The following is a 17,041-nucleotide window of genomic DNA, read 5'->3' on the forward strand; positions in this document are numbered from 1 at the left end:
GGGGGGTCCCAGCTGTAGGGTTGTCTTCTGCTCAGGCTGCTGCGACTTCTGGCTCTGGGGAATTTATTTGCCAGAATTTGTCCTCGTGCTTCACCGGGCCTATTTATCAAAGAGGGTTTCTCCCGCTCTGCATTTTCCTGTGGCCCCTCCTCTGGAGGTCTCTTTTCTGGGTGATGATGTGACCTTACAACATTCCATGGAGGATCCGGTGTTAAGCGATGTCTGGGTGCTGCTTTGGAGATGGGGTCGCTAGGACCCCTCTCTGGCCCTCTATTGGTGGCTACTGGCTCTTGGGGGTGCTTTGCCCTTCTCCAAGGTTCCCATGTTCTTCAGTCATCAGAGGGAGGACAGCTCTGCAGGGCTGGACGCCCTGTTTCAACCTTGGCCGGAGGTGGTACTCCTGTACGTCTTTCCTGGCCACTGATCGACTGGGTGATCTTCAGGATTGCGCGCCACAGGGGCCGGGTCATTCTGGTCGCTCCATATTGGCCGCAGCATCACTGGTATGCAGATCTGGTGCGGCTGCTGGTGGTGCTGCAGTTTCGCCTTCCAGTCAGTCCCAGTCTCTTCCACCAGGGTCCAATGCAGATGGAGGATCCCTCCTGCTTTGGTCTTACAGCCTGGCTCTTGAGTGGTCACGTTTGCGGAAGAAAGGCTATTCGGATGTGGTGATGGCCACCTTCGTATGAGCAGGTAAGTGGTCATATCGACCTCATAATGCTCGGGTATGGAAGACCTTTGAGGTGTGGTGTGTGGCCCATGCTTGGTCGCCGTTCCAGGCTTCTGTGTCTCAGCCTTTTTGCAGGAAGGGTTACAGAAGAGCCATGTTTATAAATCTCGTCAAGTGCAGGTGGCTGCTTTGTCTTGCTACCAAGGTAGGGTGTCAGACTCTTCTTTGGCTTCGCACCCTGATGTGCGATTCTTGAGGGGAGTTCTCCACTTTCGTCCACCTCTTCGGCGGCCTTGTCCGCTCTGGAGCCTCAATCTTGTTCTCCAGGCCTTTCAGAGGACTCCTTTTGAGCCGCTGTGGATGGCTTCTGACAAGGACCTTACCCTTAAAGTAGTGTTTCTGGTAGCCATCCCTTCTGCACACAGACGCATATTTTCAAATCACTTAGCCTTCCAAAGTTCCATAGGTTTCTATGGAACTTTGGAAGGCTAAGTGCTTTGAAAATATGCCTCAGAGTGTCTGACAGTTTGGCACTAGGATCCTTTCCTGCAGGTCTCTGAGTCGGGCATGACTTTGCATAGAGTTCCTTCCTTTCTAACAAAGGTGGTTTTGGCATTTCATCTCAATCTGCATCTCTTCCGTTTTTTCAGAAGGAGGATTATCTGACTGAATTCGCAGCTTTTGAATGTTCAGAGGGCCCTCCTCCGTTATTTGCAGATGTCGAATGATTTCTGGCCTTTGGATCACCTCTTTGTCCTGCTCGCTGGCCCTTGATGGGGAGACATGGAATCTAAGGCAACAATCTCTCTGTAGATTAAGGAGACGATTGCTTCCGCGTACATTGTGCAAGGCAGCGTTCCTCCGGAGGCATTGAAGGCACATTCCATGAGGTTACAGTTGACTTTGTGGGCCGAAACAGGTATTTTTTTGCTGGATGACATTTGTAGAGCGGCTGCTTGGGCCTCTGCATACCTTTTCGAAGCATTATCAAGTAAATGTGGCCACTAAGTCAGATGCTTCCTTTGGAGGTGCGGTTCTGTCTCGGGGAGCGGCAGCTTTCCACCCTCTCTAGGGAGTGCTTTGGTACATCCCACCAGTTCTTGGATTCATCTACTGCTTAGGCTAAGGAAGGTAAAATGATGCCTTACCTGCTGATAATTTTCTTTCCTTTAGTAGCAGCAGATGAATCCAAGATCCCACCCTTTGTCTGCCGCTGTTGGTTTTGTTAGTTGATTCTTTTCTTTAGTCTCTGTGTCTGTCGTCTCCTGATTCAAAAGAAAAAAAAAATGAAAAGAAAATATGTTTAACAGAAGATACAGTGTAGGGGAAAACAGAAGAGTATGTCGTTAGGCCTCTTTTTGGTTCGTCGAGAAGATGAGTTTTGGTTATATAAAGTGGGTGAGGAAGACTCCTTAGTTTTCTTGTCAGATTCTGCTTTGTAATGGACGTATACTGAGTGAAGGAGGAGCTGGCCGTCTGGTATCACTGCCTTTAGCTTTGTAATCTATCTCCACCTGCTGGTACATGGACACAATCCACCAGTTCTTGGATTCATCTGCTGCTACTAAAGGAAAGAAAATTATCAGCAAGTAAGGCATAATTTTACCATCCAATAACAAGCCTTCACATGGACTAAAGCTTTGTTTTCCCCGCCCTCCCCTTTTCAAAACCTCAGACCTCCCCCCTCCACTACCTGTCCTCCCCCTTGTAAAAACAATCCGCTTTAAAATTGTCATGAGGCTTAATATTTTACTCCTACAAATTACATAGAAACATAGCAAAATGATGGTAGATAAAGACCATATGATCTATCCAATCTGCCCTTTCATTCAGTTTACTATCCCTTCCTCTCAGAGATCCTATGTACTTGCCCATGCTTTCTTGAATTCAGATACAGTCTTGGTCTCCACCACCTCCACTGGGAGGCCGTTCCACAAATTTACCACCTTTTCAGTAAAGAAGTAGTTCTAAATTACTCCCGAGTCATTGGTTTTCCGAGTCGGGTGTGATGGTGCAGGAATGGGAGAGGTACCGGATACTGGGAGAACCGCAGGGGGTGCCTGATGCTGCTAGATGCTGCTAGAAGGTGTATCTTCACACATGTAACACATACGTGTTATATGTGTAAGAATATGGTGCTTATGTACCTTTATAAAATAGGCTGAAATTAAACTGACCTTCACACATAGGCGATATCTTATGAAATTACCTTCTTAGTGTAAAGCAGGGGAAAAATTGATGGAGTATGTGTTTATTTTATGTATTGCGTTTATTAACTGCCTTTATGTATTTATTAATTCATTCCTTTTATTTAGCCCCGAATGGGTTACAAAATTACATACGTAATGTATTAAAAATACAACATAAAAATAAAAACAAGACATAGTTATATAAAACTAAATAGCAACTCCAGCCTAACATTATTCCATTACAACTCATCAAAATGTGAATTAAACAAGTTTTAACAGCCTTATGAAATTCCGAACAGGTCATTAATAGATCTCATAAAGAGAGGAATCTAATTCCGTAGTCAAGTCAAAGAATAAGAGTAAGCACAAGAACAAGCACACTCAAGATGAAAAGATCTGGAGGAGGCAAAAGAAAACGCTTCTTGCTCTGAGAACCTAATAATCGTTCAGGAGGATCAATTGGCAGCTTATCAGAGACATATTTTGGTACTATTCCTTGAAAAGCTTAAATAACATAGTAACGTAGTAGATGACGGCAGAAAAAGACCTGCACGGTCCATCCAGTCTGCCCAAGAAGATAAATTCATATGTGCTACTTTTTTATTTGTACTGTCCTCTTCAGTGCACAGACCGTATAATTGTGCTCAGCACTATCCCTGCCGCCCAACCACCAGCCCCAGCACAGACCGTATAAGTCTGCCCAGCACTAGTCCCGCCGCCCAACCACCAGCCCTAGCACAGACCGTATAAGTCTGCCCAGCACTAGCCCCACCTCCCAACCACCAGCTTTGCCACCCATTCTAGGCTAAATGCCAACACTAGCATTTTAAAAGTACAACGTTTCTCATTTGGAAGCTAGTGCAAAGAGGAAAGAGTAGATATGATATAATCACGCATGCCTATGAAGAGAATCGGCCAAAGGCAGTGTACTTTCTACGGCTTTGAGCTATTTGAAACAGTAGGATATTGCTTTTGTGGACCTAGAATTCTGAGAGGCCTATATCCGAAAAAGATTTTCCTGAAAGCACAGATTGGGATTGAGGAGAGCATGAAGTTTCCGTTGCTTTCTTTGAAAACAAGAATGCATGCACATTTGCTCCCCACAAGCTAGCGCTACTCATGTGATTTTCTTGGAAGTACATGTGATAGATGCTTGGCTGTTTAGATTCTGCAACTTTTCGTGCAGGGATGACATCTTGTGTGGACTCCAGCTTTCCTGGCAATGTGATGACAAATCTCTCCTTCTGACTTTTAAGTGGCTTATTCTGTGGATGGTAAAGGAGTAGGTGCATTATTGCTGAGAAAAATGGAAACACTTTTACAGTACTGTCAATGTTTCTGGAATCCCCTAGACTGGATGATTTCTTTTAGATAAAGAATTTCAAAGATTTGCCAAAGACAAAATGCTCTGTTCTGTTTCAGCTGTGTTCTTCTGACAACTGATGTTGCTGCCCGTGGTCTGGACATCCCAAATGTACAGCATGTCATCCACTATCAGGTAATGGGCCGCAGAGGATTTTATCGTGGGCCAGTGCCTTCAAGGATTATTATGTAGCTGTGACAGAACAGTGTGTTTTAAAACTGTAAAATTGCCTTTATTAACTCTTGAAGTTCATTTCTCTAGTTTGGCCAGCAGGTGGTGCATGATTTATGTTAAAGCTGTTATAGAAAAGTGTATGTCCTCTTTTAGTTTCACTTAGTGAAGAAGTGAATCTACAGTACTGTGAGCATTATATTTTTAAACCTTGTTGACTGGGCTCTGATTGGCCTGGAGTTTGAAATTACTCAGCAGTTGTTGCTGGCTATTGCTTCAATCTTAGCCCGGGAGAAAAGAGAGACAGATCTATTTGCTGAGGCTTGGTGTATTATATGTCCTGCTCTTCCCAGGTACTGAGATTGTTTACTGATTGCACTTTCCTTTTTGTTCATTGTTCCAGTGTGACAATAAACCTGTTTAGTTTTGTTGACTCTGTCTATCTGGACTGATAAAGAATCCTGGTGGTTTGTGTGTTGGGTCTGTGAGTGCTTTCTGGGAACTGTGGGATCACTGAGAGTGTAGCTTCAGTAACCTAGAATTCACTGGGGATAATTTGAGAGTGGGAGACTCGCCCAGAGGCAGTTGTGTCCCAGTCAGTGGGAGGAGGGTGCTAATGTAGAGCACAAGTGGCAGTTGCAGGCAGACCTGAGCAGTGCTGGGGATAGACCCTCTAAGCAGATGTGGGGTAACCCCAGGTAGGTGGCTAGGCATTTCATGACAGTAGCATTTGCAGAGCACCTGCCCAAAATGACAAATCACTACTAGGCAGAGTGGATGGGACATTTTGATCTTTATTTGCCATCCTTTCCCATGTTGCTTTATGCTTCATGGACTTGCTTAGAGTTATATGGCAGACTTAGGAGTACCCCTGTGATCCGTGATTCCTTGAACTGCTAAATATACAGGAGATGAGTGTTCACAGTCCTTTAGTGGATTCAGTTATAGCTGATGGTAAAACCTTCCAAAAGCTGCTTTGCATGCAGTGAAGGTTTGCTAGTTTTAATGGGTTTAACTCTGTTTTTACCAGAAAAGTTTGGCATTTCAGTTATGTGGGCTTGAGTTTGGAGAGATCCCTCTTCTGTCAGTCTATTGCGCACTATCTGGATTTGCTTACAGGTTCCACGGACCTCGGAGACCTACGTTCACCGAAGTGGAAGGACCGCCCGAGCTACAGCTGAAGGCCTTAGCTTGCTTTTGATTGGACCAGATGATATTACCAATCTTAGAAGGATCTATAAGACACTGGGTAAAAATGAAGAGCTTCCCGTTTTCCCAGTTGAAACAAAATATATGACTGGTATTAAGGTAAAGTGATTTGACTTGTACCTCAGCAGGTGCTTACTCCTTTTCTCTGTAGCGTTTAAATGTATTTGAGTATGATATTTGTTTTTCAGGAGTTTAGCAAGTGTGTGTACACTCGCTGGGGCTGCTTTACATGGCATAAAGCGGGGTATAAATGATCTAAATAAATAAAGTGGCAATCACACACAGATCAGATTCACTCCCTAGATAATAAGGATAACCCAAAACACACAGTGAATCGTTGTAGTGGCTGGCACGCCTACTTTTTTGAAAACAATGGAGGAGGAAAAAGACCTCGTATAATTGTGGAAAACAACTGTATATGGAACTGGACCGCTGTGTCAGCTAATCCACATGAACACAGTTGAAAAATTAATCATTGGTCAAAAAACCTCCAGTATTGCTCAGTGGTGCAATCAAAAATTAAAAGTGCAAACAAAATGAAACAAAGAGCTGTCACATCAAAAACAATCTTCAACACATTGGTGTCATGCAGAAACAGAAATTGGTGTTTTTGCATGACAAAATTCCAAGGGCTGGTGATGCTGTAATGTCTTGTAGAAGACATTACAGCATCACCAGCCCCTGGAATTTTGTCTCTAAGCTCTCAACCGTCTGCTCAGGATTTAGCTGTTTACTTTTTTAATAAGATTGAAGGCTATTCGTGTTGATTTTAAGAGATCAGTCATCATTCACCTTGAGTAGTCCCATCACCCCTTAGTTGAAACCAGTTGAGAAATTAGAGTGAATCAACTGTGGAGTACATTTGTCCCTATCACTCCAAATGATGTGTCTTCCCTAAGAACATAAGAGTAGCCATACTGGGTCAGACCAGTGGTCCATCTAGCCCAGTATCCTGTTTCCAACAGTGGCTTATCCAGGTCACAAGTACCTGGCAGAAACCCAAATCGTGGCAACATTCCATGCTACCAATCCCAGGGCAAGCAGTAGCTTCCCCATGTCTGTCTCAATAGCAGACTATGGACTTTTCTTTCAGGAACTTGTCCAAACCTTTTTTAAACCCAGATACGCTAACAGCTGTTACTACATCCTCCAGCAGAGAGTTCTACAGCTTAACTAGTTGTTGTTTGTTTACAGTTTCAAAGATATTTAAGGGGCAAAACTTGTCTTTTCTGAACCCATGTTAACTCATTCCCATTAAGCCATGTCTATATTGTCAATAATTTACTGGTCAATCGTCAACCAGCGGCAGTCAGCTTTTTTTAAACTTTAAACACTAACCGCTGTGGGCAGAATTAATCCCTGTTACAGAATCTTTCCTCTTGTGGTTGTGTATTGGATAAATGTGCTTCAGATTTATTTTATAATCCTTCAGTTTCAATTATTTCATTTTTAGTTCTGTTTTTTAGTAAACCCTTGGAGCTAGTAATTTTACCGTACCTAAGTCCCAGGGTTCAGATTTATTATCTTCTAATTTCAGACCAATTACGGGCATACCATGAATATGTGTGGGATAGATATGCATGCATATCATATTTTTGGTGTATATCCTCAAACCCAACAGGGTTGAGGGCCAATGGGTTATAGCAATGGTCTCCAACCTTTTTCATGTAAAGGGCCGCAAAGTGAACATTCGAAAGGTTCGTGGGCCACCAAAAGATTTTGGGCTTACAAATGTAATTTTAAATACTAATTTTGATTCTGCAAGGATATACAGAGCACTCCATTTACGTGCATGTCAGATAAGCGCATGCTCTGTTTAACTGCATGCTGTACTTCGGTCCCGTTTTTGGCACCATCAATTTCTATGGGGACAAACTTCAGTTTAGCGCACCACTGATGAGTTCAAGATTCGCTTATATGCATGGTTTAAGACCGCTCCTCTGCAGGAAAGACTCCGCATAAGCGCACGCATGGAATATGGAAGCCGATTAGTGCGTGACAAAGGGGCGGTAAATTTGAAATCTGTGGTTAACTACCACAGGCAGAAGAAGCGAAAGAATGTTGTTCGAGTGTACACTGGAGTTGTTGTCTTCGTCGTCTTTCAACTGTAAGACTTTAACACTGGTTGAACGAATAGAAGTTCTTACAAAATTAGAAAACAAACAAAGTCAAGCATCTGTGCTAAAGAATATGGTGTCAATCCCAGTCAAATTTCACGTATCTTGAAGCAGAAAGACCAGCTTCTGGAAGACTGGCAAAACAATACAAATCCACACCAGAAACGTAAATGGGCGGGAAAAGCTGAGGATGTAGAAGATGCTCTTTTTCGGTGGTTTTCTCATGTCAGGAGCAGACAGTTTCCTGTCAGTGGTCCACTTCTTATGGAGAAAGCTAATCAGCTAGCTGAAAGTCTTGGACTAACTGAATTCAAAGCCACTGTTGGATGGTTGGAAAGATGGAAGGAGAGGAACAACATAAAATTCAAGAAATAGCAGGGTGAAAAGATGCTGATGACTTTGGTGCTGAAAATTGGGTTGTTTCAGTTCTTCCTACCATCTTGAACGAGTTTGCACCTCGTGACATTTTCAATGCTGACGAAAATGGTCTCTACTGGTGAGCGATTCCTGATGGAACACTTGCATTCAAACAAGCTGAAACTACAGGAAGTAAAACGTCGAAGGACCGACTGATGATCCTCCTTTGCTGCAATATGAATTGGAGTGAGAAGTTGGAACCCCTCGTCATTGGAAAGAGCAAACAGCCCCGTTGTTTCAAGAATTTTAAGCGACTTCCTGTGTCATACGAGGCTAACGCAAATTCATGGATGACTGGGGAAATTTGGAAGCAGTGGCTAAAGAAGTTAGACACTAGAATGCGGGCACAAAAGCGTCAGATTTTGTTGCTTTGTGATAATTGTGCTGCACACAGTGATGATGTCAGGCTGTCTAATGTCAAGGTGGTCTTCCTGCCACCAGACACTACCTCTCTGATCCAACCTATGGATCAGAGCATAATAGCCAATTTCAAACAACATTATTGGGCTCTTGTGCTACATCGTCTGATGAGCATTATGGATGACCAGACTGGCAAGGATAAACGTGCTGTTGAACTGGCTCATAATCTATCACTGTTGGATTCCCTACATATGCAGAAAGAAGCCTGGAATCATGTTACACAGGCAATTAACGTGGACTTCTAGAAACGGGCAAGCTTTGTTAGGGATGTGGAGAGGGACAAAACAGATGCAGCTGTTGCAAACGCATCAGATAAACAGGCTATTGACATCCCAGCCTGTGTTACTGAAGAGGAGTTTCATCGTTACGTAGCTGTTGATCTGCAAACAGCTGACGACAGCACTGATGTCGAGGTATGCGCCTACACGCAGGCAACGGCTAATGATGAAACAGATGATGAAATGAGCAGTAAGACACATGCTGACGAAATTCAACAACCTCCTGTCACTTTTGCAAGAGCTCTGGAGAGTCTCAACACCGTGCAGGCCTATCTGGAGGCCACTGGATGTCAGTGCTATGACAGTTTTTACCATCTGGCAGACGTAGTCTATGGAACTCACAGACACAAGAGTGTACAGAGGACTATGACTACTTCAAGTAAGCCTAACATCAGTTAACGGAGACTGTATGTATAATAAACAGTACTGTACATATGTTTATCAGATGTCAAGCTTCTTTGGGTCACAACGGTTAAGTGCACGCTCCGATTAACTGCATGTATTTCTTTGGTCCCAGACCCTTGCACTTAAGCGAATTGCACTGTATATAATTTTTAAATCATTAAATCACTTTATTTTGGCTTGATAGTCCTCTAGGAATAAAAGAAAAAGAATGTACCATGGGGGGGGGGGGGGGGGGGGGGGGGGTTCTTACAAGTGTAATATTTTGCACTTTGGGTGGAAAAATTCAATATAATAGTCAAGTACAAACGTCTGAAAGTTGACCACCACAACGTTAAAACTTGTAATCAAGTTGATAGGAGCTGTTCCCAGGGGCACATGTTTGATGACAGTGGCTCTTTTTCAAATCGGGGCTGAGCTGGAGCAGAGGTGCACCGTTGGGAGGTTTTGCCACTACTGCAGATAGAGAAAAGGCCCTGCGAACTTCTGCTGGGTCGCATGTGCCTGTATGGTCATAGTAACGCATGTGTGAATATCAATGACCATGCAGGCACGTGTGACCCAGCGGAACTTCACAGGGCCTTTTCTCTACCCGCAGTAGAGCAGCGGTTGCTGGATATGAGGGCCGCAAAAATGGACTGTGGGGGCCATGTGTTGGAGACCACTGGGTTACAGGGCAAATAGGTGTACATTTGATGAACCCTGAAGATGAATAGCAATTAACTTTACTAAAATAGCTTCTAGAGATCTGTTATTTTCAGTGTGTATATAGTGCTAAGTTAGTGTCCTGTCAGTTGGCTATGTTTGTCGTATAACTTGTAAGAGGACTTTTGTGTAAGGACGCGTGGATTCTATTTACAGCTTGGTTCAAATGGGAGAAGAATTAGCACTCAAGCTTAGTACAGACAAGCTCTTACGGCACTGTTAAATGGTCTTCCAAAATAAACTGAGAGAATTTTTAACTATAATTTATGCTTCAGTCTTCAAAGTATACTGTCAAACAATCATGAAAGTTTTTGAATTTAAAAAGACAAAACAAAATTTGTATCATGTAATTTTCCCTCCCAAAACTTTGTGACTTTGGCCATCGTAACACTGTGCATGAAATTGGAGCCCAGTGGTTAAAAATAAATTTCTGTTTTCCTGAAGGAGCGTGTAAATTTGGCAAGGCAGATTGAGAAGGTGGAATATCACAAGAACAAAGCAAGGCAGCACAACTCCTGGTTCCAGCAAGCAGCTGAATCACTAGAGCTGGAGCTTGAGGATGATGTCTTGATGGGTAAGTTCAGTAATTTCAGATTTATCAAGCAAGATGATACTTGTACAGAAAAGTGTGAGTTAACATTTTACATTATTTCAATACTAAATAAAACCAAAAAGAAAAACTCATATGCCGATCATACTCGAGTCCACATATTTAGATCCAAGAATACAATCCATGGAAATTCTAATTTAAAGAAAAATAGTAAAGGTAGATAACCTAACATGTCACTGAATTCCTATTGTCACGCTCAGCCGCCAGATCCGCCTCACTCTTTCTCAGTCTCTTCCTTTCTTTCCAGAGTCGACAGTCTGCAATCAGGGTCTCCGGACAACAGGCAAATCACCAGAAGTGCTTTATTATCTCCTGAGTACATTTAATCTGCTTTAAGGCTTCACAGGCCTTTCCCTCTCCTCAGTGTAGCTCCACTTTTAAACACAGTTCCTTTGAGCCCTGCCTGCAATACAGTTCAGCTTGGGCCTGCTTTCCACACAGTTCACTTTGGCCCTGCTTTCAATATGGTTTTCCCCAGCACTGCTTCTAATCCAGTACTTAGTAGCACTGCTCTTTCCCACAGTTAATGAGCACTGCTCACAATTCAGTTAGCAATGTTTTCCTCCTCAATTCAGTTTTAGCACTGCTTTCAAACACAGTTTAGTTTAGCATTACCTTCAAACACAGTTCATCTTAGAAATGAAATTAAACAGTTCCATTCAATGGCAATATGGTCTAAGTCACTTTCTCACTCTTAGACCTAATGACCCACCTCCCTCGTTTGTCAGCACAAAACCACCTGACATCCACCCACCGGGTCAATTCACCAAGGCTTCATTCACTCTCTCCAGTTCAGTTCATAACTCACTTTAAGAGCCCTCCACCAGCACTTCCATTTCCTCCTCATTCTCCCCTCCTTTCTCTTCCTCCAGTTCCATTCTCTCCTCCCCTTCCTCCCAGTCTAGGGGCTCCTCCCTTCCCCTATCTGATTCCATCTCCCAATCACACCCCGGCTCCTCCCTCCCTTGCATAGATTCTTCTCCCTTCACCTGATCTGTCTGCTGGTGCTGCACTGCCTTCTGGGGCTTGTAGTTTCTGAGCTCCTGGCTTCTCTGACGTTGCCCTGCCTTCTGGGCTTTGTAGTTCCTTGGTTCTGAATCTCTCTGGTGCTGCACTGCCTTCTGGGGCTTGTAGTTTCTTTGCTCTTCACACTATTTACTACAAAGAAAGAGAGCCAATCGCTAGGCACCAGGTACAGATTACCCCTCCTGTGTGATCCGTTTAGCTGACAAGAAAGCTGTAAGATGAGGAGGTTCATAAAAAAACATATTTAACCAATTGGTATCTGATTACACATTTACAAGGATAACGTAAAAAGAAAATAGCCCCCAGCTGAAGAACACCTGGCTTCATTAATAGGAATTGCCGACGTCTCTTCTGGGTGTCTCTGGAAACATCCGGAAAAATTTGAATTTTCAATCCCAAAAAAAGTCTTCTCCTTATTTTTAAAGAATATTCTCATTAACCAATTTTTATCAGGTGCCAACACCACAGTAGTCACCAAGGTTGACGCAGTAACTAAATCAGTATCTGAAGACTCTAGGAGAGCAGAGACATCCAGTGATTTGGTTCTTGAGCTTGCTGATTAATTACTGGTTTGTTAGGCAGATAATACTGGAGGAGTGGCCTAGTGGTTAGAGCACCAGTGGCCGGTTCAAATCCCACTGCTGTTCCTTGTGATCTTGGGCAAGTCACTTAACCCTCCATTGCCTCAGGTACAAACTTAGATTGTGAGCCCTCCTGGGACAGAGAAATACCCAGTGTACCTGAATGTAACTCACCTTGAGCTACTACTGAAACAGGTGTGAGCAAAATCTAAATAAAATAAAAATACATTTGTGAAAAAGGTGGAATACATTCTTTAGCAACCCCCAATATTGCTTTAATATATTTTTTAAGCATATCTTGAGGGGTAACTGCAAATTGTTTAGGAAAATTAAGAAATTGGAGATTATTACTCCTAGAAACATTTTCAAACAATTCAGTTTTCCTCCTCAAGTTAGATAAATCTGTCACTATATTAATCTGAAGAACCTGTATATTCTGTAGATCTCTCTTGTATTTTAGTTTGCTGAGTTAAAACTTGTAATTCAACATCAGTTTCCTTCAACTTCCCTTCCAAGGCAATCAGATCTTGACTGAGTTTTTGGACCTGGGGGCACAAAGCTTTACCCAGGTCTACCAGGGTAACCTCAGCAGGCTTGGTAAATGATAAAGTAAATGGAGTAGACAGTACCTTAGGTTCCATTCTGATAGTATTATCACTCTCCTTACTCACTGCTTCCAACTCCCCCTTAGTGATGGATAAAACCATGGCAGCCCCTGCGGAACATTCCAGATGCAGGGTAGAAGATCCAACATTGGGGAGCTTGCTGCTTCGCAGTTGAGGGGAAGGGGCTGTCGCGTCAGGGCTGAGTGAAACCTCTAGCCCATAGTACATTCCGGGACCGCCATTCGCCCCACGTTGTTCCTGCAGGCTGCCCTCGGATGCAACAGGAATCCAGATCCTTCAAATACAAATCAATCAAGCCTGCAGCAGAAGGGAGACTACTGTTGAGAGGCAACCGCAGCGGCTCGTCCCCTTCGATATCGCGGCAAATAGCAAGACCCCATCATAAACGATCTTTGTCCTCCGGGCTATAAAATATCACACTGGCCTAGAAAAGACAAAAGAGGAGGAGGGATCGCACTCGTCTATAGAGCCTACTTCTCCGTAGAACCCATCTCAGAGTCCATTTCAACTCAACTCAAAATCGCATCTATAAAACTATATAGCCCCACACTACACGAACACCTAACCTGTATACTGTTCTACAGACCTCCCAACAACTGGAACCATAACCAAACCACATTCATGGACTTTATCTCAAATACATGCGTCAACAACTCCAACATACTACTAATAGGAGACCTAAACCTCCACCTATAAGATTCCAATTCTGTCCACACCCGGGAGTGCAGAGACTTCCTCCAAATATGCGATTTCAACCTTCCTCCAACAGTACCAACCCATATTAAGGGACACTCACTTGACATCATTACACACAAACACTCCACAGACCAAACCCTCCTCCCATCAGATATCAGCTGGACAGCTTCCCCCTGGTCAGACCACCACAAAGCAACCCTCTCCATACAATGGCGGAAAAAAGACCAATCCAAACCACCTGACCCTATAACAGTCCAAACCAGAGGACAAATTGACAGGGAAACCTTCTGGCAACAAATCTACGATAACGACTGGTCAACTGATCCAAACTCAAACCACTTTCTCACAAAATGGGAACACAGATGCAAACTCACTCTGGATGAAATCGCCCCGCTACACTCCAAAACTCTACGCATAAAGAAAAAACCCTCACCATGGTTCAACGAGGAACTAAAACAGCTAAAAAAAACAAACCAGAAAACTTGAACAAACTTGGAGCAAATCAAAAGATGACCTTATCCTGAATGCGTGGAAACAAACACAAATACAAGAACGACATTAAACGAGCCAAAAGAGCATACTACACAAAACAAATCACAGCCACCGGAACAGACATAAAAAAACAATACCACATCATAAAGAACCTTAACACGAATCCAGTAACAACTTCACCCTCAAACTGCCCATCCGCCGACCAACTGGCCAGATATTTCAATGACAAAATCATTAATCTATGTAACTCAATTCCACATGACTACGCAAACATTGATACTTTCCTCGACAAACTGGACCCCGACCCAGAAGAAATCCCGGCAGACTGCTCCTGGACAAACTTCATCCCCCCCCCCCCCTCACTACGAAGAAAATCTCCACAGCATTATCCAAACTCTCCAAATCTCACTGTCACCAGGACCCATGCCCCAATTATCTAATGAAAAATGCACCAGATCGATTCATCACGGACCTCACCACCCACCTAAATTTCCTACTTCAACTAGGCTTCTTCCCCTCCGAACACGGCAATATTCTACTCATACCAATACCAAAAAACCCGCGAAAGACATCACTAACTATCGACCTGTGGCCTCCATCTCTCTCCTAACCAAACTAATGGAAAATCGAGTGACCTACCAACTCAACGAATTCATACAAAAATTCTCCATACTTCATGAGTCTCAATCAGGTTTTCGACCTGCACATAGTACTGAAACAGTACTACTCACCCAAATATCCAAGTTCAAACAAGAAATTTCAATTGGCAACAATATACTTCTTCTGCAGTTCGATGTATCCAGTGCATTTGACATGATAGACCATGATATTCTTACAAAACTTCTGGATAAACTAGGGATAGGCAGAAACATCATTAAGTGGATAAAAAGTTTCATCAGTACCAGAACATACCAAGTCAAATCAATCTCATTGATATCATCTGCGTGGACCTCATAATGCGGAGTCCCTCAAGGATTGCCTCTATCCCCGATCCTTTTCAACATTCTGATGATCCCTCTGGCTAAGTCCCTATCCAAAGCTGGCCTAAACCCTTTCATTTATGCTGATGACGTCACCATATTCATACCTTTTAAATCCAACCTTGCAGAAATCTCTGATAAAGTATCCACTGGAATAAACATCTTAGCCTCCTGGGCCAATGCCTTAAAAATGAAACTGAACAAAGAAAAAACCCAATGCGTAATCCTCTCTTCAAGACACTCCAATCTACTCCTAACCACCCTAATCACCCCCGACGTTACAATTCCAATATCCGACAACTTGAAAATCCTAGGAGTAACGTTAGACAACCATCTAACTCTAGAAACTCACGCAAAAGCCATAACGAAGAAGATGTTCAACATGATGTGTGCATTGAAAAGAGTAAAACCATTCCTCCCCCAAAAAACGTTCCGCAATCTGGTCCAATCAACAGTATCTTCATTGGATGCAAAGCCCACATTCTAAAAAACTTCAAACCGCCCAAAACACGACAGCCAGACTCATTTTTGGTAAATCTCGGTTTGAAAGTGCAACACCTCTCCGTGAAAAACTCCACTGGCTCCCCATTAAAGAACAAATAAACTTCAAAGTCCACACACTGATCCACAAGATCCTCCACGGAGAATCTCCAAATTACATGACCAATTTAATCGACCTTCCAGCCAGGAACAGGTCCAAATCCTCTAACATATCTCAATCTTCATCTGCCTAATTGCAAAGGTCTCAAATACAAAACCTACTATGCATCCAACTTCTCAGTTATAGGCAGCCAACTTTGGAACACCACACCAAGATTCATCCGAACAACAAACGAACACCTATGCTTCCGAAAGATGCTGAAAACATACCTCTTCAAACAAGCCTACCCAAACAACCCAACTTAAGTTATGACTCTAACCCACACCACTAACATTAAACATGCCTCAGTCTTTCCCCCACATCTCTTCCTTTTATCCTTCTCTATAAAACTGTATTATCCTAATGATGCTTTTTACCCATACATTGTAGTACCTCTGTGATACTTCGTACCCTTAAAATGTGCTATCCCTGTGATACTATGTACCTAGACATTGTAAGCCGCACTGAGCCTGCTATCAAGCGGGAAAGAGTGGGGTATAAATGCTATAAATAAATAAAATAGAACACTGTCACACATCAGATACATGCACAGCCATCTTGGATAGAGGAGTCAGTGATGGTTTTCTTTAGATGTCTTCTGCTCTCAGAAGGTAAGCACTGGCCTCGTGATGAAACCTAGATAGCCTGCTGGATAAGTCCAGTACAAATGATCCCTGGCATTATGTACCAGGTAAAAAGTGACTAAAGTCACTAGAAGCAAAATCTTTTAATGGATTCTGTTAAAGCAAACAAATTGTAATACAACTGTGCAATCCCAGGGCACACAATTGCTTCCCCATGTCTGTCTCAATAGCAGATTGTGGACTTTTCCTCCAGGAATTTGTCCAAACTGTTTTTAACCCCAGATACGCTAACCGCTTTACCACATCCTCTGACAAAGAGTTCCAGAGCTTAACTATTTGTTGAGTGAAAAAATATTTCCTCCTGTTAGTTTTAAAAGTATTTCCATGTTAGATCCTTGAATATCCCCTAGTCTTTGTACACTTGGAATGAGTAAAAAAATCGATTTACTTCTGCTCGTTCTACACCACTCAGGATTTTGTAGACCTCGATCATATCTCCCATCAACCTTCTCTTTTCCAAGCTAAAGCGCCCTAACCTCTTTAGCCTTTCCTCATACAAGAGGAGCTCCATCCCCTTTATCATTTAGTTGATCTTTTTTGAACCTTTTCTAATTCTGCTATATCTTTTTTGAGAGATAGAGGCATTATAGTATTTTTGGTTTTACCATCCCTTTCCTAATAATTCCTAGCATCCTGTTTGCATTTTTGGCCACCACCACACACTGAGCAGATTTTAGCATATTATCTACAACACCACCAAGATCTTTTTCTTGAGTTCTGACCCCCAAGGTGGACCCTAGCATCAGGTAACTATGATTTAGATTATTCTTTCCAATGTGCATCATCTTGCATTTGTCCACATTAA

At 42.9% G+C, this 17,041-nt stretch overlaps 1 protein-coding gene across 2 annotated transcripts in view; it reads left to right on the plus strand.

Annotated features, from left to right (window-relative positions):
- DDX24 (DEAD-box helicase 24) overlaps positions 1-17,041 on the plus strand; it is a 30,263-nt gene that overhangs the window by 11,291 nt on the left and 1,931 nt on the right. The window contains exons 6-8 of one of the 2 annotated variants that reach the window (XM_030214790.1): positions 4,282-4,357; positions 5,513-5,701; positions 10,386-10,515. In XM_030214790.1, coding sequence (XP_030070650.1) covers positions 4,282-4,357; positions 5,513-5,701; positions 10,386-10,515 — 395 coding nt within the window. The remainder of the gene's footprint in view (positions 1-4,281; positions 4,358-5,512; positions 5,702-10,385; positions 10,516-17,041) is intronic. The other variant, XM_030214791.1, reaches the window with a different exon arrangement.

This window comes from Microcaecilia unicolor, chromosome 9 (assembly GCF_901765095.1).
Source record: "Microcaecilia unicolor chromosome 9, aMicUni1.1, whole genome shotgun sequence".
Classification (NCBI taxonomy): Eukaryota; Metazoa; Chordata; class Amphibia; order Gymnophiona; family Siphonopidae; genus Microcaecilia; species Microcaecilia unicolor.